This window comes from Ixodes scapularis, unplaced genomic scaffold (assembly GCF_016920785.2).
Source record: "Ixodes scapularis isolate PalLabHiFi unplaced genomic scaffold, ASM1692078v2 PGA_scaffold0__279_contigs__length_252992795, whole genome shotgun sequence".
NCBI classification, from domain to species: Eukaryota; Metazoa; Arthropoda; class Arachnida; order Ixodida; family Ixodidae; genus Ixodes; species Ixodes scapularis.
In genome coordinates, this window is record NW_024609835.1 from 158668228 (window position 1) to 158692028 (window position 23801).

The window sequence follows — 23801 nt, forward strand, 5'->3', positions numbered from 1 at the left end:
GCTGCGTTTAAGTATAGTCACCGCGGGAATTGCAAAGCTAAATGTCGAAGTCCAGGGGATCGCATTATGGACAACGATAACAGTGCAATCCCCATAACTTCGACATCAAGTTTTATGAAGGAGAGACTGAACGAAAACTTCCGCTTTCCTACTCGAAAATACGAGGTGACAAAAAAGTGATCAGCAAGTCTATGTAATGTGAGAAACATTCCTACCCAATGTCATTGCATGGCCACTTTAACGTGCATCACGCAGCAGTGATACCAGTGATTCACCAACGCACGCCAGTACGTTGTGACAATGCCGTAGAACGATGCCTTCAGTTGCACCAAATTTAGTGCAGCCAAGGCACACTCTAACGAATGGAGCATGACGATCTCATGATTTTGTATGGCATCGGTTTCGGTCGCCGAAGCTGAGATGGTTATTGCTCAAAGGTCATGCTCACAGAGCTCCGGACTTGGAGCGAAAATAAAGGTTTTCTCTCTCTCTCTCTCTCTCATGCTCACAGGGAGATCGTATACCAATCGTATGCAAAGAGTAAGATTACAAGCGATGCAAATCGCACGTCGCGGAACCACCCTGAAGGCTCGCCACCAGCACCCATCCACTCTAGAGCCAATTGTATTGTGCCTAGCAGGCGCTTGCTAGATTTCTACCAGCCAAACTTATCATTAGAAAACTCGTGGTTGAAACGGTTGTCAAAGTTAGCAGCACACAGTCTTGGTGTTTTCTACTTGGAGCTTTTCTAATCAGGGTCGCCCAGTCTGCTCCTGCAGTGTGGACATTTGAGAATCACTTCTTGCCTTACCGTTGACAAAAAGAGCACGTGGTCGTATTACACTCTCACCCTGTAGAGGGACTAAATTGTTTCATTACCACGTTGAGATAGTACCTTCTAATTAAGAGGTAAGATCGCCTTCACGATGTAACGGACTTCTTTCACATGAAGACGTCACCAGACGGAGAAATGTCTAAGTGCGATTGGCGGCCAGAAGAGCTGCGCTACGTTTCCTGCCTCCTCTGCGACTCATCTAAGTCGCAGAGGAGTCACGAGAGGTAGCCCAGCTTCCCTTCTGGACGCCAGTTGTATTTCAGGCCTTCGACGCTGTGTGAGGAAATTCTGCGCATGAGCAAAAATCGCCTTAAAGGCCGACGACCAGTTCGCGCTTTCCACTTTTCCCTCGCTACCTCCTCTCCCCATTTTACCCTGTCCACCGTTGCCTGCTTCCTCCTCCCCCATGATGAGAAGGATCTTTTGCCTTGCAGAATCTCGAGTCTGGTCGTCGGCCGTTCAGAAAAGTAAACTTTTAAGGTATAATTTATTCTTTCTTTTTAACCGATTTCCAAATGCTATCACGAGAAGAGCCGGTATTAATATTAATATTAAGTTGTACATTATACTTACTCCTGTATTCACCACTTTTAGCTAAATGTTTTCTCATAGAAGGCAATGAAGTGTTTTTGAGTGCGAGTTTTAGGAGCCACATATCGTGCATTGTGCGCACCGTACTCTCCCTAATACGTTGGCGTCAGTTCTATTAGATGCACGGACGCTAGAGCGTGACTTTACAGATTTCTTGGTGTCCACGCAATGAATAGTGACGTCATGTCACTATTCACTACATACCCTTTTTTAGTGATTTCCGGTTTTCTTTCATCCGGGCGCCTCGTTGCCAAAACGCTTTACGGTTTCGGAATGAACGTGCTGTTGTTTGTGGGATTTTTGCCCTGTGTCAAAGAGAGGTTTTGCCAAATTATCCAGGCATCCATCAAGAATTATGTTGGGAACGTAGGTACACGTGGTGCTTGCTCTCGCCTTATGTGTATATATGTCTGTACATAAGATTCGAAGTAAATAACCAAAATAAAGCAATGATGGTCACGCGTGCCAAGCGCGATTTGTTCTGGTTTTTGCTTGTGGACAGTTACTTCTGCAGAAGGGAACACAAGCAGCGCATCTAACTACACTCGCGCACGTGGCTTGCTGATTGGTTGATTTAGCAAAATGTCTATTGTTTTGAGTGTTGGGTAAACTCCGCCGAAATGCCCGGTATCGTGCTTACCGACCGACTTTGCGATTGCGAACAACTGTGAACCAACTCGTACGAGCGATTTTCTTTTGTCTTTCGCGTGATAAAAATCGCTGTCATGCCCGTCGCACCTGATGGCGATCGATGGTATCTTGTCAAAACTCGGCCGTGTTGATGAGACATCGCCGGACATAAACTATGAAACGTGTGTCAATAAGACATTCACCGACGAAATTTGACACTAAGTCTGCCAGTCTAACATGTTTTATTAGCATATGAATGTGTTTAATTAACATGAAGTTATCAACAAAGAACAGCCTAGTAGTATCTTTACTTATTTTTTAATTGGAGCTAACAACCCCGGAATATATGCGCTTTGTAATGATAGCCGATTGTAAATTCTGAGAAAAATACACTATTTAAAAGTGACGTAACCTGTAGCACATATATAGTGTCCGGAAAGGACACGTTCAGCGCATTTTTCGGCTGGAACACCGAAATTAGCACTGCCGTGTTCGACCTCGGGATATGACTGTGAATTACTGCACTTGTGCTTCGTATGCCACCTGTCAAGCTCATCACTGGATTGATTGCCGTGCCACTGTGTTTTACACGAAGTAAGCACAAAGGCCCATTTACATATATAAGTAGCGTCCGACTACGTTTTGATTACTTAAGTTGAGTCACGACCGCCTGCTACCGGAACGCCCTGTTTGGTCAGGAAGCCTGGTGGGCCTGCAGACGGCTAACAGAAAACACATGTCCCAGCAGCTCGTGGTCTTAAGTCGTCATGCCGCAGTCAAGCACTAATGCGTGAATTGGTCTTTACTTGCGGTCGTACCTTGACGTAGAAGGGAAAAGCTCCGCATAACGTATAATCAAACCGTCTCGGGCCAGGTCACTTAATACAATGGCATATGTTGGGTCGAACGTATCGATCGTTTTATCCCTAACGAGCTCGATCATTCACCGGCAGACGGCGATAATACGCGCTCGTAAGGGCGCGAGCCCCAACGGAAAACACACAAACGAACCAGCAACCGGAATTGGATATGGCAAAAGTAAGCCCCCCATCTCGTTTGTTGTTTTTCACCTTGAAAATTGGTGTACAGGGAACTTTTGGCTTACTTTCACCGCCCCATAAAACTCTCCGCAACACGCTACAAAACCCGGCACTCTGGAGACGACGGTAGCGGCGTGCATGCGCGGCGTCTGCGTTTGAAAAAAACGTTGAAGAAAAAAAAAACGGTTAGCAAGACGTTTTATTGTGCGAGTCACTGTTCAAGCTGGATCACACCCTCTTTCGACCGTTTACGACCGGAAAGGCTTAAGGCTGGTTCAGACGCTCCCGACTGCTTAAGACCGGAGAGTCGAATAACCTGTTATGAATCATCTTCTGACTGCTTACAGCCGTCCGCGCTGCGGTCATAAGCAGCCACAAGATTACTAAAACCGGGTTTTAGTTTCTCGTGACAGAAGCCTTTTGTGACTGCTTCCGACCGGCTGTGCATCCGCGGAGACGGTCGTAGGCCGTCACAAAAGGCTAAAAACCGGTTTTTAGCCTGACTGGTTCTAGGAAGTTGCAATTCTTTAAACAGGTCCTAAAGGCTGTCATTCACATTACTAGGGTTGTAAAAGGTGCTCACTTACGAAGCTAACATAAGGGAAACAAAAATTGAGCCTGGCAATGCCCTTTTGAAGGATAATAGAGGAAGGATGGTTGCTAAATAAGCACCACGTTGCCTCGCAAGTCACAATTCATTCTTATCGAGAGGACTTCGTTGCGCGAAGTGACGTCACACTGCAGTGACGGGCAGCTCATCACAAGCATAATGGAAACATACGATTCGCGGAGGAGGCAGGGGAGGCGACGCAACTCCTTAAACCAGTCTTAATTGGAGCTTTCACCACTGCCTGGGGAGGGCTTGCGCGTGGACAGAACTCTAATTGAAAAAGGTAAATTCACGACATTCTTCCATTTGCGAAACGGTAGGCTACATCTGTGTACGTACTACTCAGGGCCAGTTCAGCGTCAATTTTACTCCAAAGCTCTTCGTGGAAGGCATTTTGTAGTGCAGGTACCACTTGTCGAAAGAGATTGAACGATCCGTGTATACTTTGTTGATTAGCATATCCGCTGACAGTGAGACTGCAGGAACAAACATTGGGGGGGGGGGGGGGGGGTCATTTTGGACTTTCAATGGGTATGACGTCGGCAGACGGAATATCTCTCTTCCGTTCAGGGTCGCTAAACTCGTCGAACACAAAGTTGGGCCCGAAGTTTGCGGAACGCCCCAATTGAACTCTCTCGACGCTGACGTCGCACCGAGCGAGGTGTCAATCATTAGAACGCTCATTTCTTCGAGATCGGCAGAATGTAGCAAAGTTATCGAGACGGCCGCGGAGCGCGCGAGGAGCGCGCTGATTGCACGGCTGCGCCGATGACGTATCGCCCGTTTGTCCCTACATCCCTACGCCAAGCTAAGCTTAATGCTTTGTAGATTGTCCCCTAGACGACCTCTTATAGCTTCAAATCCCTCCAAAGTTTTTGTAAAAAAAAAGTAATTCGAAATCTAGTCAGTCGAAGTTGTCGCTGACGTCAACGTAACATTTCAGAACCTTGCGAGAGACCTGGTTTGAGCCCGAAATCTTCGCTTCGGATCGAGGCAAAGTTAAACTTTGTCATGGCGGTGCTGTACGCTGCGGCGGAGCTTATCTTACGCCACCGTCGGCGTTGCTACTGAGATCACCGGGACGCGGGGACGCCTTTCAGCTCCCCGTTGTTGTTGTTGAGTGTTGTTACACACGGGAAGAGGGGATGCCTGCACGTAATGTTAGCCTCCTTGGGCAGGGGCAAGACTCGCACAGGCGGGGAAAGAGGGTGAGAAAAGAAGAGAAGAGAGGTTGGGGGGTGATTTGGTCACCAATCTCTGGATGAGTAGGGTCGAATCAGGAGGCTATTTTCTTGAGGTAGAGGGGACACTGCAGAACTGTCTTCTGGTATGGAGATCACAAATTAGTCAATGTCAGTTGAGACGAGAATGCGTGGCTGGTCTAGGTGTCAGGCCGGTGGGCTAGAGGCGCGTTGCGAGTCCAGTGGCTTTGAGGTACACAAGAAGAGATTTATAAACAAGTTCTCTTCTTCGTCCACCTCCGGTAGGAAAAAGGATTTCGTTCTTTTGAGTCACAGTTGTGCTGGCACTTAGGATGGTGGTAAAAAAAGAACGTCGAGCTTGATCGTAGTGAGAACAATTTAAAAGGACGTGGTCAAGGTCCTCTGGGACATTGCATTTGGCACAGTTGGGTGTACTAGACCTGGAGATCTTGTGAAGTGTCGTTGATGTGTAGGCGCAGTTTAAACGAAGGCGATGGAGTAGCGTGGAATCTGATCTGGTTAGTTTTGACTCGGGGAGCGATGGAGGAGGATTCCCGCTTGCAACTTCTGTAGGGGGGTGACGCATTGTGGTAATTAATTTGCACAGTGTGCGCTCTTCACAATATCGTGGGATGAAAAGACTGGGCTCTTCTTCCTTGTGTGCCTTTGAAGCAAGGGCATCGGCGCGTTCGTTGCCGGGGATACCCATAGGTGACGGAATCCATTGAAAAGCCAACTGCCACCCTCGCATGCAAAGTTTTCTGGCCTTGTCGGCCACACAGTGGGCCAGAAAAGGAACTTGGTCTGAAGCTTCCAAATTGGATAACGCACTTCGAGAGTCGGAGAGAATAACAGTCTTACAAGGATTGAGGTTGTGAAGCGCATCTAATGCCGCTGCTAGTGCAGCCAGCTCCGCTGTCATTGACGTGGTTGCGAAGTTGAGGCGGTGTGATGCTTCGATTCCGGCATCGGGAATGACGAATGCCGCTGTAGATGTTGCAGTTGTGGGATTCGTTGACCCGTCAGTAAACACTTGGAGCCAACCATTGTACGTGCTTGTCAGTTGGTTAGCTGCAAGCGACCTTCCGACAGTGGCTGCGATAAAATTCTTCTTCGGGAAATAAGGAAGCGTTTCTTCTACAATGCACGGCGGTTGGGTTATGAAAGGTGCCGGAGGAAAGTAATGGCTATTAGGAGGTCCAATTTGTAAATTAAATTCTTGTACACATCGACCTATCTGTGAATCAAAACGCTCTTCAATGTTGGACAGCAGTGATGTCGCAGATCGTGCTCCATACATACGAGTGATATGATTCATTGCTCTTATTCTTATGTGCATAGCTACTGTTTGATCCTTGGCCTCTACGAGTGTCGCCGTATTGCCCGCGAAGCGTGGCAGTCCAAGGCACTGACGGAGGGCAACACGGTGAAAACGTTCGAGTGTGGTACTTTGATGAGCCCTGATTGTGATGAGAGGTAGGCTGTATAACATTCTTGAGAGGATAAGGCCACGATAGAGAATCAGAAGCCCCTGAGGAGGCAGTCCAGATTTCTGGCGATGGAAGTGACGGAGCACAGTTAATAATTTAGTGCACTGCGTTACAAGTCGTTTTATCTCGGGTCTCCATGTAACGTGGTCATCTATTTCCATCCCCAGGTATCGGTACGTTGAGACTCTCTGGATCGGTATTACTTTGATGGCTGGCGTATTTGCAACTTTGCGGTTTGGATGTCGACCAGGGCGGTAACAGAGGAAGGCTGTTTTGCTTGTAGATAAAGTAAGTCCTAGTTCTTCTAGAGTAGAAGTCATGATGTCAAGAACTTTCTGAAGCCTTTTGCCGATGGTCCTTGACAGTCTGGATGGACCGACACACCAAATTGCCACATCATCGGCCGTTGTGCGTTGGCTCTGCGAAGGGCTTCGTTCGGCGCGCGGACTCCGGAGGTGGCGGACAATCACGTCCACCATGACCGTGGAACAGCAAGTTCTCTGCGCGCTTCGGTTCTTCGAAACCGGTAGCTTTGAAGGAATGGTGGCGACTGACGAGCACCTGTCAGTCTCCCAGTTGACTGTGAGCCGGGCTGAAAGAGTTGTTGCGGCTGCCATCGCCCAGTGTCTCGGCAGCCGTTGGATTAACTTCCATGCGGAAAGCAAGGCCGCTGCCAAAGAGGGCTTCGCCCGAGCCACTGGGTTACGAGGGTTTTTACCCTCAGAAGGGTTACCTTCACAAGGGTTACCCTCACGAGGGTTACTTACCCTTGTAACCCTCACGAGGGTTACGAGGGTTAGTAACCCTCGTGAGGGTAACCCTCGTGAAGGTAACCCTTTTGAGTGTTACGAGGGTTAGTAACCCTCGTGAGGGTAACCTTCACGAGGGTTACCCTCACGAGGGTCACGAGGGTTATGAGAGTTACCCTCACGAGGGTTACTTACCCTCGTAACCCTCACGAGGGTTATGAGGGTTAGTAACCCTCGTGAGGGTAACCTTCACGAGGGTTACCCTCACGAGGGTCACGAGGGTTATGAGAGTTACCCTCACGAGGGTCACGAGAGTTACCCTCACGAGGGTCATGAGAGTTACCCTCACGAGGGTCACGAGAGTTGCCCTCACAAGGGTTACTAGGGTTACCCTCACGAGGGTCACGATGTTACCCAGGTCAAGTGACCCCCCCTGGGGTCACGTGACCTGGGGATACCACCCGAGGTCACGTGACCCCCCGTTGACGTCATAGCCACTGATGACGTCGTCAGTGACGTCACTGATGACGTCACCGGCATCCGCATCGTCATCGTCATCATCGCTGATGACGTCATCAGTGACGTCACTGATGACGTCACCGGCATCCGCATCGTCATCATCATCACTGATGGCGTCATCAGTGACGCTACTGATGACGTCATCGGTATCGTCACGTGACCCCCCGACGTCACGTGACGCCCCAAAGTCACGTGACCCCCCGCCCCCCGAGGTCACTTGACCCCCCCCCCCCCAGTACCCTTCCCTCCTCCTCCTCAAGAGCTGCGCTCTAATTCGGCGTTACAGGGAGTTGTAAACGGCTTTCATTTTTTTTTTTCACTCAAATTCCACTAAAAATATTGTCTGAAAAAAGTTTACATGCCTGCGCCACCAAGGCGACGAACTCGAAAACGAAACTGAAACCACTGAAACTCTCATCGAACCTGTCCCGCGTGGTGGCGCTTTGGGACTTCCGAGTGAAGCTGCCAACGCTGCGGACGACCGGCTTTTGCTAGAGATTTGGCAGTGTGGCGCTGTTTGCGTTGTCATCCCGAAAATTTGATGCAAAGAAACTACTTCTTGCTAATAGCACTGGCACCACTGATCTCTTAGTAGGCTGGATCACGGATAGAGGCCTGTATTGCTCGGGTCGAGCGGCACCACCGGCAGTTATCGCTTGACACGATCTAATGCTTGCTGTAGGAGAAACGGAAAAACTCAATTTTATTACGTTAGTAGGCCGTTCTCAACCATGAAACGTTTATCGTGTTTTTCGCGAATAACAGTTAATACTGTGGGAAAGAATATTAAACGCGTTAGAAAACCAATTTTTTTTTAAGAAATGTTGCGTAGTTGAGGGCAAGGGCGACATTGTTGGGCGTTAACTGTGATGTGTTTATTGAGACAAGGGTTACCAAGAGATATTGTGGAGTCATTCGTAATCTCGGAGTCATTAGAGCTCAGCAGACGATAATTTAGAAGCGGTTAAAACATTCGCATCGTTTTAACCGCTTGTACATAGTACTTCTGGTGGAAGTTTTTTCCTTGAACTGCTGTGGAGGGCTGCCGTGACTAACTGAAATTCGGAGCGTGCCGCTCAGTCACTGAACGTGTCATTTATTTAGCAATGGAAGCAAGCGACGTCGGTAAAGTCGGTGGTGGTCCGGACCACTTTTTTAAATCAACGTTCGAACGCTTGACGCATGTCTATTTGATTTCCAAGCACCCGATATAATGATCGCAACACGTCATAAAATACTCGCCCTCGAGCACCGCCTACAAGTTTCCTTCTTTTGCGTGTTTCTCCCCTAGACTTGCGTGTATTGCCTGTTGTCAAGCAATGGATGCCGGTGATGCCAACGACGGGCTCCCGATCCGCGATTCACGATCCGCGTCCCGAAACATAGCGACTTTTTGTTCGACGTGATGGGTCGGAATGAGAGAGTGCAGTCGCTGCCATCGTTTATCTATAAACGTTGGTTGCTGTAACGTGTAACTTATATTTACGATGACTTCCAATTAAGCAGTTTGGCGGTCACAGATATTTACAGACGGCGTAAGTTTCCGAAACCAGCTGACTACAAAACAGCATACACTAGAGAAAATTGATGACACTGTACGCGCAACAGCTTGCTTCGTTTTAAGCATGGCATTGAGTAAACCACTGAAAGGATACGGCTTAAATCTAGTTCGTTGGAATATCTAGCAGTACGCTTCGTAAGACTTTTTTATTTCCCTGGTGAGTGCGTTGAGAACGAGAGCTTCGTCAAACAAAATACGACGGGGCAAGGTAGCTGACGTTCAAATATGATTTTGCTCAAGCGTCGGGCGACGTCTCCATGTTTAGCTATCCCGTACGCCGAGTGAATGCGTCACAGGTTTCTGCTGTGGGAGCTTTGTCGACAAATGTTCCACTTTTCACTCGCACACGGATGATGCGAGATCTCGCGGCCTCTGTGTTTGTCCTGAGCCTTTCATTACACACTGGTAGATTTCAGCGGGTTTACTACAGTTGATCGAATGGCATTTCACCGAAGTACGTTTTAGAGAATTGGCACGTTTTATCGAAGCACGGTTTAGAGAAAGCAGAGCCTCAGTTTAGAGAAACGCTGTATATAAAAAAGGGGACGGTTTAAAAAAAAAGGCTTTCCTACTTCTCGCGTGCATCACTGGTGCGCATGTTAACCCAGGTCCCCCGCTGCGCTCCCGCCGCTTGGCGGTGGCAGTCTGCGGTGGCTCATTACAAAAATGTTAACTCAATACACGCCGCTTTGCGGCGGCCGAATTCGATAAAAGGAGGCCCAGCGCCATTTTCTCTAAACTGGGTTCTCTACAAAGGGAATCGATAACCTGGGGTCGGTAAAACGGCGTTAGCTAAAACGAGCTTCTCTAAACCGCACGCCTCCGGATTTCGGCGTCTGTACGGCAACATAGCGGCTCAAACTTTGCAAATAAAGCACGGGTCGTCGATTCCTCTCTTTGTGAAATATCAGACGGTTACAATTCAAGCTCGTGTTTGAGTTTGTGGCACGCGGGACGTGATTTCGAGCAGAAAATCTTGTTTTTCTTTCGGTTCCGCTGTGCGAATGCCTCATCGTAGCAGACGAACCCCCGTCGTCTGCTTTCGGTCCTCGTCTGAGCGAGGCATGCATGAAGGGATCGAATTTTGGCCCAACGGCGCTACAGAGCCCAAAGACAACCAACGCACAGCGAGCGGCGTGAACGCTCGCCTCCCCGCGCTGTCTCGTGCTCTCCTGCACCGCCTAGCGATCGCGGGAGAGTTTTCGTCCCTCCAAGGTGAAAAGTTGCGAAGTTGTGCGCGTCGCAGGGAGGAGGAAGCTTTGCGGCGATCTTTTTGGTCACTCCCCCCGCTGCGTCAGAAAGCAAAGCATGTTTTGTTACACGAGTTTAGCTACCCTGATTGGCACGCGGAGAAGGAAAGAGGTCTCTCTAGTATCAAGAGTGTGACCAAATGTCGCATAAGCTCTGAACCGTTTATAGGTTCTAATAATAGACCGGACACTTGGTATCATACTGATGTAGCAAACTGTTTAGAGCTCTTTAGGTTCCATCAATTTGGTAAACGTGCAATACTTTCTGAAACAAGATCAATTAGCTAGAAAACGTGTTCCCCCTAACAGGACCTATTTTTTCTAATTTAGAGTTCAAACCAAATAAACTTCAATAGTATCCGCTCAAACATTTTATATATGCGCTTGTTTAAAAATTTCCAGAGGGAAATATATTTATGCTACAAAAATACACAACTATTTTAAGGTAATGCTTTCGTCGCCCAGCAATCTTTAGCGATTTGTTTTTGTTTAAATTCGGCTTGTTTAAAGTGAAGTTGTTTTCAATAAACCACATTTTAATATCCTGAGCCCCGACTTATAAACTGCAAATGTGGAAACTGCGTTTGCTCCAGAGGACAGACACCACGCCCAATATGCAAAACGTATATCGAAGAGTCCTTTGAAAATTTTAAAGCTGCCCAGAAAGCTCAGGGCGCTAAAATAATATTTTCTATCGACGGCGACGGTGTTGTCAAGAGGTGCCTTCTCTGAAGCTTCGGCTAGTATGAACATTTTATTAAAAATATAACAACTATATTCGTTTCTAACTCAGCAACTGCGGTAAAAAGAAGTTCTGCTCAGCACGGCGTGTGAACAAACTTCTCTCGTCATGCGGTGAAGACCATTTATGTATTATTTTATTAAAGCACGCGCGGTTCAAACTCAAAAAAAAAAGTGCTTGTTTTCTGAGAGCAGATCCTTGCAAAAATATACTTTGCACGTAGCATGAATAAAGGTTTCGTAACTTCAGGACATACCGATAAACGCCAAAAAAAAAAAAAAAAAGAAAAGAAAAATTCTTTAAAAGGACCGAAATTTGGATTTTGCAAAGTAAGGTTGCATAAGCGTTGAACGGGACGCTGCGAACTCCAAAACCTCACTCATACATCGATATCACGATACATCGATATCACGACACATTGATACAACGGATGGCCATGCTTTTAAAAAAGAAGGGCGCGATCACGTGAGAAGAATGACGTCACGATCCTCCTGGAACAGTTGAGAATGAGGGGAAGCGGCTTCGCTTCCCTCTCCTCGCTTCGGTTCATCAGCTCGACGGGACGAAGAGAGGAGGAGAGGGAATGAGAATCGTGACGTGACTTGTCTCGTCGGCCTCGTCAACCGTTTTCAAACGCTCACTTATCCAAAAATACGGCGATTCGTTAGAGATATCGATGTATGAGCGATGTCTTTGGGTTTTGCAGCGTCCCGCCTATAAGTACAGCCTTGTTTTGTGAGCTCGAAGTTTTGATTCTGTATCCCTTTAAGCCGATTTTATCGAAATTGGGGGAAAACGAAATACTTTGAATTATAGCTGTATTGGGTAAGGAAAACCTAAGCCTCACGGGAAGGTTTAATATAGACTTATTTTGAATATACACGGAACTTTGCCCTCACTAAACTGTCCGCGAAGCTGCTTCTTTCTCGGAGCCACACCACTCGTTGTCTTTAAACTGCCCATTTTCGAAAGTCCTTTTTATCTTCTTTTTTTTTTTCCGAAGAATATTTTTTTTAAAGATTTGTTGCAGCACATCAAAATGCAGCATAATACACGCTCTTTTCAATAATAAAGGTATGATACAGGAGTCTAATAAATCATAAAAAAACGTAATTTCTAAATGTAAAAGTTATAGTGGTCAGCACAACTAAATTGACAAAAATACGCAGATATCTCGTAAAAAAATAAGGTAGTCATTTGAAAAAGATTAAAAAACATCGTACGTTTTACTAGGAAGACAGGCTGCAAATTGCAGTGCATTAAATAAAAAAAAAAAATAAAAAAACTAGCTAAATTTTACAACTTAGCTTCAACCATCGTGGCGTGCGTGGCATTCAGTGAAGCAGTTTTGGGATCTGGTGAAACACAGGTAAATATACTGCAGAAGACATTTATATTGTGCTTAATTTCGCACTCCTCGTCACACATCTTGTAGTGTCGCCGCGCTTCTCTATTTATTGGGGAGGCCTGTGATACAGTTGTTCAGTATAGGTACAGTGACGACGTGCAGGTCTTTCTATTGAAGATTTGCATTTTGATCCTGCAGCCACCGGACATCACATTTTTTGCCTTCTTCCTTCAGAAATCCTTCAACTCAGATGGGAATCCCCCATGATATTTTCGTGCAGACGCCATGTACTTCGTCGCAAAGCAGAGCGCCATCTCGCCCCAGCACTATCTCATCGGCTGCGTGTTTGTTCACGATAAATCACCATCTCGTGGAGAAAAATATTAACTATACAGAAACTCAAACTAGAGTATCTAATCAAACCACCAGATGCATTGACAACGAGCACAAATTATCCGAATCTGCACGCGAAACCAGCAAAGAGCATGAAAACCAAAGACAAACCCAAACAAGCTTTATACCGACGCGCACTGCAGTTGTCGATGTTCCGGGATCACATGAAAAATTATCGCTGTCAGAGCTAAAGGCAAATTCTACTGGTCGTTTTGGAGCCTGCCGGGATCAGAAGACCAGATTTGATATGAAGCACGCGATCAGAACGGAGTCGCTCCGCCTCAGGATCCCCCGTGGAGCATGGCCACTCCTCCGGGATCGGCGGATGCCTTTAGGGAGTCTGCGTACACCGCTTTCCACCTTCCGCTAAGCTATCCGCAACGAAGAGATCGCTACTGCGCCTGTGCGCCGCTAGCCTTGACTGAATGAACCTGGATCTCGTAGCGGCCTGCGGAGAGCGTTGCGGGATGGCGGAGACGGTCTACGAAAACTCCCTCTTCAACTCCACGGGAGGTCCCTTTCCGCGGTACCGGACCTCGAGGCACATGTTCTCGCTATCGCGGCTCTATACTTCGTTTCAGCTTCGGTCCGAGCGTGGCCGATGTTATGAGCCGAACGGCCAATCAAACAGCGCAAAAAGCGCAGCGTCATGGCGTGCTCTCTGCGCTTGACAGGACTAGCCGGCGGAGGAGCGCGTACAGAGAGACGGCGAATACCGACTTGTCCTATCAACTGCAGAGAGCACCCCATAATGTTGTGCTTCTTTCGCTGTTTGATTGGCCCTTCGGCTCATAACACCGGCCGCGCTCGGACCGAAGCTGAAACGAAGTATGACAACATGTGTTCAACGCGCGAGCGAAGTAAATCATGATATGAAAGATGCGTGTCGATAAACGATGTTCGTCAGCTTAGCTCACTTGCCTCCTCATCAGAATACTCGTGAACGACGTCCATGTACGTCTCGATTTTCGACCTCTCCTGCGGAGGTCAGAAAAGGAAGTCGAATTGATGCGGGACATACAAGCAATCCTCGTCGTCGCTGCTACTCGAGCCACTACTGCTGGAAGAGCTGCTCGAGCAACTTGACGACGAACTGCCATCAAGCGGCAGCAGCAGTGAAGCAGGCGGCACTTCGCGAGCGGCCCTTACCAATTCTTCTGGGGCGAGATGCCCGGCGAGAAAGGAAGTTACGTTTGCGCGCCGAGGGCTGGCCACGCTGGCCTCCGGTCGAATCCTCCCAAATGTTCGGAGCGACTTTTCCCGAATCTGGACCGAGATCTGGAGCGGGAGCTAATCCAAAACGACATGTCGAACACGCCCTTCTTGATCCCGAGCGCGCAATGAAATAGGCGCGCTCCAAAACGACCGGTGGAATTCGCCATAAGATCTGTTATTCTGACATCATTTTCAGACTCTCTCGTGCTAGTACAAGCAACAAAATTCAACCGCAAACGCCTTCGAATCGCGAGACTTGAAACGCTGCCAGAATTTTGTGTTTCCGGAATTGATATATATATTTTTTTAACTTGGAGGCGCTTTTTTGGTTTTTATATTTTTCACATCTATTCGGTGTTCATTTTCGGTGTTGAGGAAAAACAATCGACTTTAACAGAGGCTTATGTTGAAGGAAGCAGGACACCGACACTGGATTTTTGAGCCACCGAGGAACATACCCGCACGTAGCAGGAATAATGATAAAACCTCTTCGTACCACGTAGTACCGCATAAGCGAGGCTATTAGAGGCGAGATGTCTTGGTGGCGCCCTCCTATGGTTCTTATCGTGACGTCATTACCTCGCGAAACAGAAGTTCGATGGCGTTTGTAATGCGAATGGCGGAAGCTTGATATGATTGCGCTCCGAAACCAACGCTGCCAACACCGCCAAAGTTGAAGTTCTTCCATTCCTCTTATTTCCGTCAAAGAGAAATTCTTTGCTGACGTTTTAGTCAGCATTCGGCCAACCGTGGAAGGCCGATCACAGCGACACTTCCGATCGTGCACGTTTGCAGTAGGAGGTATTCACTGAACGCCATATTTGAAGGCACTGTTTGCCGGGCATGCTCGGTGATCTTGATGGTGTAGAATGCACGTAGCAAAAGCTCCGTGGAAGCTCGCCCTCAGCACGCGGACAGTTCAGTTAAGGGGGGGGGGGGGGGGGGGGCGTGTATGAACACGAAGGAAGCGATAGATAAAGATTTATCTGCGTGTAGCTTGTTTATGTCCATCGGTATGCAGTGAATACACGGTACTTTAAATGTGTATAACTTATAGACCCATGCGTGGCTCTGACGTCAAGGTGTCGCGGTGGTGCAGCTGTCGACGCGGCGTATGTGCCGACGCTTACACGTGCATCTAGTTTATGCGCGTGCGCAGTGCCCGCACCTGACGTGTCTAACCGCGGACTTGTTGCGTTGGCGTGTAGAGTTGGAAGATGCCTTCGAAGCACGGGGGCTGAAGAAAAATAAAGACCTCGAGGAGATCAGTGCCTGGCTCTTCGAGAGGCACACATACGAAACGGGGCAGTTATGCGTAAAATTTTCCGTCTGAATAACAACTGTAGGTGTTATCTTGTCGTTTGTCCCATCCTAATGCACACTCCTCTTCCTCTTCTGCCCTTAGCGTAAAATTGGGGAGTACACTTTTACTAAACGCCTACATCGCTATTAGCGATGTGCGCGACCAAAAGCGTCGCTGCGGTCAGCTTTCCACGCTTGTCAGATTGTCAACTTTGACGGTGCTAGTTTCGGATTGCGGTGGCTCCTAGCTTCCGCTGTGCTTTTTAAACACACCACCGAACTCGTCGTCGCACCTGATGGTAATTAGCCAGGATATCAACTGGTGACGTCACGGCGAGGCAAATCCCAGTTGTGACGTCACGAATAGAAACCATAAGAGGGCGCCTCCGAAATATCTCGGCGCTAATATGCCTCTCGAACAAACATTCAGAGTAGGGGTATAGCGCCGTGCCGCAAGCAATTTAGCAGCCGTTACAACATAGCACAAAACTGGCTATTCACCACGTTCGGAGGGAATTGATAGCGCAAGGGTCGCAACAGCATTTCGTGCCCCAGTAGACTTCCGGTATAGTGCGTTTATTTGATCAACGCACAGCGATCTGACCAGATTGTTTTTTTTCGGGAGGCCAATCGTTATACAATATTTATGAAAGCAAAAAAAAAATATATATATATATAAAAAAAGGGAAGTGTGCAAGGGTCTGCCGATAAAACAAAAACACCTGAATATAGACGGGTCTGGCACGCAACAAACGCCCTCACTGCTCGATGTCTGAAAAAGTAAAACTGCATGAAGTGGGTGGTACCGTGGGGCGGCGATTTCGTTACCACCCCCCCCCCCGACAGTGTAATGAAGTTGCGAAGGGTGGGCGCTGGCGTGCAAACAACGACGGCTCCGCCCGGTGGACGCTGGGAGGCCCCGCTGAAAGTGTCGGCTTCACACACGTCTTGTCTAAGCAGACACCAGAAGGCAAAACTAGTTGAAGCAAGCCTGCTCGCGCTCAGTTGGGGTGATGCTTACACAGTCGCCAGGATGGCGTGTGCCTAACCGAACACAATAAAAAAGAACACTTCGACCGACCACCCAACCATCTCTCCGCGTAGACCCTTTACAACCACCCGCCTCTTGGTTCTGTAGGTGCATGTGGCGGCCGTACCTTGCCCGCCTGTACCCTAAGAGGGCGGTGTTCGTTTTACACAGGTTTACCCCTAATATAACGATGCGGTGGGAGCTGCGCGCTCACAGGACCAATCATTCCCCTCCCTTTCATCACGTGACCCCCTCGCTGCTCGTGGGTATCAGCGGGAGCGTGATCACGTGGTGAAAGATAGACAAGTGAGCGGTCGAACGAGCAAGTAGCTTCCACTGCACTGTCAGCTTAAGGCTGAAGAGAATATAAACAGGTTCGCCCGTAATTTTTTTGCCAGAAGACTCGAATATCGCACGGACGGGGTTTTGTAGAACGAAACCGCTCGATGCTAATGAACGCGTGCATCAATATTGACGCAACGTCGAATTCCTCCCAGGTATGTAGAGGCTATTTGGAGGTGGTTTCCGTCCCGCTCATCCTTGCGCTTTGCGCCTGACGATTAGTTTTGCGTTGGATAAGCGAGTCTTACTCATGTGCGGCACCGTGTTGTGGCAAGCTGCGTCTCCACTTTTTGGAAGAAAACAAAAGTAATAAAAAGTTTGAGTTCGAACTATTTTCATTCTTCTTCGTTTGGATAACACGGTGGCGGCGATCGCGGGGCGTACGGGTCTCCGTGGTTATGACAACTTAAAAAGCAACTCCGGTCAATGTTTTCGAATTACGAATGTTTTTCAGCTCAGTCATGGCGGATTTACTCTGGCGGGGGAACTGCGCTTGCGAAGGATTGCGGATACGGTTCGAGAGTGACACTCAGGTCAGACACGCCGAGACGCGGTTGGTGGTTTCTCGGCGCTCACGCGTGATCGTTTGAGACCTGCGTTTGGCAATCCTCTTTTGCAATCGAAAATCCAGTTTATTCCATGATCCAACGACAAAATGTAGCTATTTTTGCACTCTGAAGATTTTTCTTCAGGCTGTTCGCACGCGTCACGAGTTCAGGCAGTGAAAAATATACATGGACCCGCTTAACCCGCCGGCGATTCCCCCGACTTCGCCCACAAGTAGGATTCCGTGTTTGCGAAGTTTATTTCTCGTAAAATTCGGATCCGGGCGCATACCAGAGTTCTCGCCCTGGTATGCGTCAAGCACCAGATATTCTCGAGAAACCGCCGGCAGCCGTGCTTTTCGCAGGTCTTCATCTTCTGGGAATCTAAATACCGACACTTTCGTCGAGGACGTCTCATAGCGCCCATGGCCACCATGAACACAGTATTTTTAAGGCATGGTTAGCCCGAAAGCTGCCGGTAACACGACAAGCATCACGCGCTAGCCGCCATGCACACCTAACACAAAAGAGACGGTTAGAGCAGTTCGTGCACTCCCGCCGCGAACCTTGCGCAAGAACTTTGTGCGTAAAAGAGGCAAAAAAAAAAATGCATTGCGCAATTGCTTTGGGAGGATCAAACAAGGCTAAGCAGAAAAAAAAAGGTCGGAGCATGCGCCGTTTTGCGTTCAAGGAAACGGTAAGTTTCGACGCCTTGCGTACTCAAATAAGTGAAGAGCACAACGCAGACCGGTGTCGGCCCGGCTACCACACGCTGCATAGATACGGTACGCCGTCAACGACGTACAAAGTTCCGGCGGATGGCTGCGACGGCTGCCCGCACCTGTCGCGAAAATTCGTTTGTCCTGCCACAGGGATCGTTTTGGTTTAGCTTGATAGTCACAACCATGGCTGCTGGCAACAGCTGCCGCGGCTCGCGCCCAGTTGCGGAGACGCAACGAGAAAGCGCGTGATCTGCACCGTGGCTTCCCAAAATCCCCGCCGTCATGGTGCAGTATACGTATTGCAACAGGACTATTGCAGTTTCGCGCCTGGCCGTTAGACTGCTCCGATGCCACGCGCTCCCGTGTTCGCGCTAACTGTGGTTAAGACATTAACTACAAGTTTCTTTCTAAAAACCTTGCATTTCTTTCGTAGTAGAATTCAGCTGCAATACTGGCTTTTTTTATTCGGTTTTCATTTATCTTGATAAAACCGGCTAGAGGGTTTCTTTTCCGGGTTTATCGTTAGTCACCGAAAACAAAGAACCGGAATTTTTTTTATTAGGGTTCTTGAGTTGATTACGAGTATGGGAATCGTAATCACCTCAAGAACCCTAGTAAAAAAAAAAGTCGGTTCCTCGCGAAGCTTGACTAATTTCCGCCTACATGTAAAGAATTAATATGTACATAGGCGCATTTTAGATTAGATTAGATGTTGTCTTATGAAGACGAATATATTTGAAACGCGAGAGCATCGGTTCTTCCTCCGACAACCAAATCTCGTAAGAACTACTTTGGGCGGCGTATGAACAACGCGGAAAACTTCCTATTTTCTACAGCTGAAAGAGAGTATAGTGTTACGTGTCTAATCCCGGCCAGCCAGTGCTCCAATTACGATGCACTTTCAGGGACGGTCCGCCACACCATCGCACGGCAGAGACTCTCTCGAAGACCCGGAACCAAGGTTTTTGAACGTCTGCCGAAGTAAGCAACCGTCAACGGGTCTTCGTCTTTTTCTCACATCGAGAGAAGCTGCTGCTGCGGAGCCATAAACCTCCGGGCCAATGACAGGGGCCGTTGCACCTCATTTTCATCGAAGCCGACAGCCACCGTTGACGCAGTATCGTGATGTAACCGGGGCTTTATAAGGGGAACACGCGAACACGCGCGGCACAGACAGAATAGGGCTTACCATCGAGCGCTACCGTCCAATCATGTCTCATTAAAGCATTATCCCCTTAAAGCCGAACCCCGGTCTCCAGCCTGTCTGCCGACCAGACTTTCACGATAGGTAATTGGTTATACCCTCAAGGATGAAAACAGGTTGAAAGAAAATGAGTCAAAGAAGTGCAAACATATTTCGAAGAATTAGGATTTCCTCTAAATTTCGTGTTTTTTGGTTTACGTATACTGATAAACTTTCAAGAGTAGCCCAAAGCCGGTTTTATAAAAATCTGGGGAAACCGGAAAAAAGCCTGAATGGGAGACTGCTTTTGAGCAAAAAAGAAATGAAAAGACATCGATTCAGTTTCTCCACTAAATTTAGCGGAAAACTTGACGTCCCGTGATCTATAAACAAACTCATTTTCGTTGCTAAATATTGCAGAAAATTGACGTCACGCAACCTAAACACCAATCCCCTTTCCCCGCTAAATTTAGCCGGAAAAATTGATGTCACGTGACCTACACCCAAATTTATTCAAATTTAGTTTCTCCGTTAAATTTATCGGGGAAATATACGTCATGTGACACACCGATTTCCCCTCTACATCCCTCTCGTCCCTTCCCGCTACGTTTCTTTCCCCGTCCCTCACCCCTCTTAGGTTGCCCTCGCCATCCCTCTCTCTCTACTCGCAATTCCATACCTCCCCCGTCCTCCCCATCTTCACCCTCTCTCTGCCTCCCCACTTTTCCTCCATCCTCCCAGGCTGCCCCCCGTGATGCTCCGTCCCTCTCCCTCCCTTACCCTTCCCCTTCCTTGTCCATGTGACACACCAATTCATTTTCTCCACTCCTGTCTCCTCCGCTCCCTTTCCCCCTTCACCCAATCGCCCTCCTCATCGTTGTACCGTCCCCTCTACATCTCTCCCGTTGCATCCTTTCCCCCTCCCCCTCCCTAGTCACGTGACACTCGTACATTTCCCCCAAAATCTATAAAAATATAGGGTCGTTACTTCAACGATTGTTTAACGTGTACGAGAGCGTCAAGTTCCGCGGCCATGTTGAGTGGTTAAAAACGATGGCGCAAGTGCTTTTCGGGGCGCCGCTCCCGCATTGGGTGTGCTGGTTAGGTGCTTTAAAGTACTGGGTATCCGACTTAGGGCCCTTCTCGTGTTTTTGGTTACAGCGATTGGAGTTTTTCAACTCACTGGTAACATTTCTTGCCCCGCAATATGGCATTCGCCAATGCAGTGATGCCGAGAACAGCGGCACTGAGCGAGGCAACGATAGAAATCGGAGTCGAGTATTCAAAATATTGCATCAGTCAACAGCGATTGCATTTCCCTTCGGGCTTTTTGTCATTTTATATGCAGTACACCGATGATATTTTTGTCGTTGCGTGTCGTCCACAACAATTTGAACAAGGACACGCGAAATACGAACTTTGCAGGGAACGATCGAAGGGACCTCCCTCCAGTTTGAATATGTTTATGAACGTTTTATATGAGGATCTTGTGTCGACGAGTGTGTCCTTTGTCGGGAACTGGAAACAGCAAAGTAGAGATGGACTCATTGCCGGAGTGTGTCGATCAATGATTCAACGATTTAAGATCGATGCATGAGCATATGTTTCAGCAATAGAAACAGAAGTTTTTTTTCCGCAAAATGTACTACATATGTACTAATTTTCTAAATTGAAAATGAAAGACGTTTACAAATTTCCTTAACGCAAAATTAGAGCGCAGCTCGTGAGGAGGAGAAGGGGAAAGAGGGTATGCCCCTGCTTCTCCGCCTCATCTGTACTCTCCCCTTCTCCTCTTACGTGCCATCCCATCCTCCTCGTCCGAACCCTCCCCTCCTCCCACAGTTTGGTCCCTAGTTTTAGCTGAAAATTTCCCCGCTAAATTTAGCGGGGAATTGAATTGCTGTTGAGATCACGTGACGTCAATTTTCCCGCTAAATTTAGCAAAGAATCGAATTGCTGTTGAGGTCACGTGACGTTAATGTTTTCGCTAAATCTAGCGGAGAAACTGAATTTGTTCATGGGTGACGTGACACCAAGTCATGTGACGTCATTTTCCCACTAAACTTAGCGGGAGACACTGAACTGGTGTTGAGGTCACGCGACGTTAATTTTCCCTCTAAATTTAGCCGGGAATTGAATTACTGCTGAGGTCACGTGTCGTCAATCTTCCCGCTAAATTTAGTGGAGAAACTGAATTGGTTCATAGGTGACGTGACACCAAGTCGCGTGAAGTCATTTTCACCGCTAAATTCAACGGGGAATACAGTTGGTGTTGAGGTTACGTGACGTCGATTTTCCCGCTAAATTTAGCGAGGTTATGCCGACGGCGATGGCTAAAGCGCAAAACACATGTACGACGAAACCGTCCGATCCGACGTGCGAACTGCCGGAATGGGCTTGGGGGGCGAGGGTTTTCGTAGCACCGGAGAGCGTTGAAAACCCTCGCCTCCGACCGTCGTCTTGCCTGATCGGACGTCGGATCGGACGGTTTCGTCGTACATGTGTTTCGCGCTTTAAACGCTGACGGCAACGCCGACGACAACGCTGCGAAACTCCGAATCGGGGCGCCTAAGAGCTGCGCTCTAAAAGAATCCAGTCGCGTTGTGAGGGTCAACATAAGTTCACGGCTCTGTGGTATCCCGCAGAAAATCACAATTCAGGAAAGCCGATAGAATTGACTTTTCGACACTTCCTAGCCGCACCTGGCAGCGGAATTGAGCCTTGAACTATGGGTTGTAGACGACGAAATGGAGTCAAAGTCAGCACTGCAAAATATCAGCATTAAGATAAATTATGTTATGAAAAGTTACAAAAAACTTTTAAGCATAAAAATCATCATTTTGTAGAAGCACTAATATATAACCATGTAAGGTGATGATAAATAAGAAAATGTCAGACGTTAACAAGTGGATTACTCAAGTCTGTTAATCCCAAGAACATGTAGAAATAGTAAAATAAAGTTTATTTTTTTTTGTTTCTTTAACACAAGCTCGCTTTGTAGATTGCGCATTAAAGAAAAACATATTTAATTTAACTAGGTAGCAAATTTTGTATTAGAAAAATCCCTTTATCTGTCTAAAAATACGAGAAAAAAATGACAGCCGTTCACAATTCCCTGTAACGTCGGATTAGAGCGCAGCTCTTGAGGTGGAGGATGGAAGCGTACTGAGGGATAGGTGACTCCTTGAGGTCACGTGACCTCAGGGGGGTCACGTGACGTCAGCGGGTCACGTGACCTCGGGGTGGCACGTGACTTCAGGGGGGTCACGTGACCCCCCTCACATGACCTCGGGGGAGGGGGGTCACGTGACCTAGGGGGTTCACGCGACCTGGGGGTGTCACGTGACCTCAGGGGGTCACGTGACTTCAGGGGGTCACGTGACCTCAGGAGTCATGTGATCTGATGGGGTCACGTGACCTAAAAGGGGGTCACGTGACCCGGCCTTCCCTCTTGTCTCTCTTGCCCTATTTCAGTAAAACGGTCTATAGCTGGTGTCACGTCAAGGTCCTGCAGTATCTCCAGCTATCACGACATCGACAAGATGGGCAAGGATCAACCATACCAGATCAATTCAGCAATACAGATTTAAACACAATGTTTTCAAATATTCATTTTTTTTCTCGGGCCATTCAAGAAATGAAATTTTCACGCTTTCATCACGCACCAGTGTGGATAAGGTACTTCGTCAGATAGGCGTCTTGTGTGGCTTTTCAGGTGCTTATCCTTTGTGTATCTGTTATGAAAACCTCATCTCCTTTAAAGGCTTTCAAATGAGAGCCGCAGTATCGGTTAAAAAAAGAATTTAAGAAATCAAACCATAAAAGTACGTTGCTGTTGGTACGTTGAACTAGAAGAGCTGCAATATGGGGCAATGGCGAGCAAGAATGCTGCAGAGGTTAACAGTGAACGCTTTAGAAGACTTAAATTAGCCTACTTTGAGTCCCATATTCGAGTACATTTTGTGACGTCGAGGCATTCGCGAATAAACTCTTGGAACCGCCGTAGGCAGCAAAGTTCGTTTCACCAACCGAGTTTATCAAATCTTACAATCTAGAAGTTTGTTTGATTCGGGCTTTGGCAGACCCCTTATTTGTGAAATTTCCGCATTGCAAAAGTATCTGCGCCGTATTGTTTTCTTTTGCCCTCAATTCGTAAAGTTTAGGCAGAGAAGTCTATTTGAGTTTGACCAACCAAATGCATTGCTAAAGTCTCTTCAGAGCAGCTATTACGTCGTTGTTACTGCGTTTATCAGTTAATAAAAACACACACACACACAAAAATAACAACTAAAAAATAACTAAAAGAAAAGCAAACAAACAACAGCAGAGAATTCGTTTACAAACAATTCCGAGAACCACAAGGTTCAAGCCCTCCAAAAGTCAAAATATACGGTCCTGTCAAACCGCCGGTAAGTTCGTGTTTTTCTCGTCTTTTCGAATACGAGAGGAATATGCCAAGCCGTGCACGAAACTGAAGTATTGAAAGAAAGAAACTGGCATCG

The 23801-nt window shown here is 47.7% G+C and overlaps 2 protein-coding genes across 2 annotated transcripts in view; one reads left to right on the top strand and one right to left on the bottom strand.

The window, feature by feature from the left end:
• Positions 1-23801, bottom strand: part of LOC8052735 — a 211815-nt gene that overhangs the window by 150832 nt on the left and 37182 nt on the right. The window lies entirely within an intron of this gene.
• LOC121837638 lies at positions 229-6983 on the top strand (the record flags this gene model as incomplete). The annotated part of the gene is made up of 3 exons (XM_042293332.1): positions 229-242; positions 4059-4083; positions 6876-6983. Coding segments are annotated over exons 1-3 (147 nt in total), but the record flags the coding sequence as incomplete, so codon positions are not given.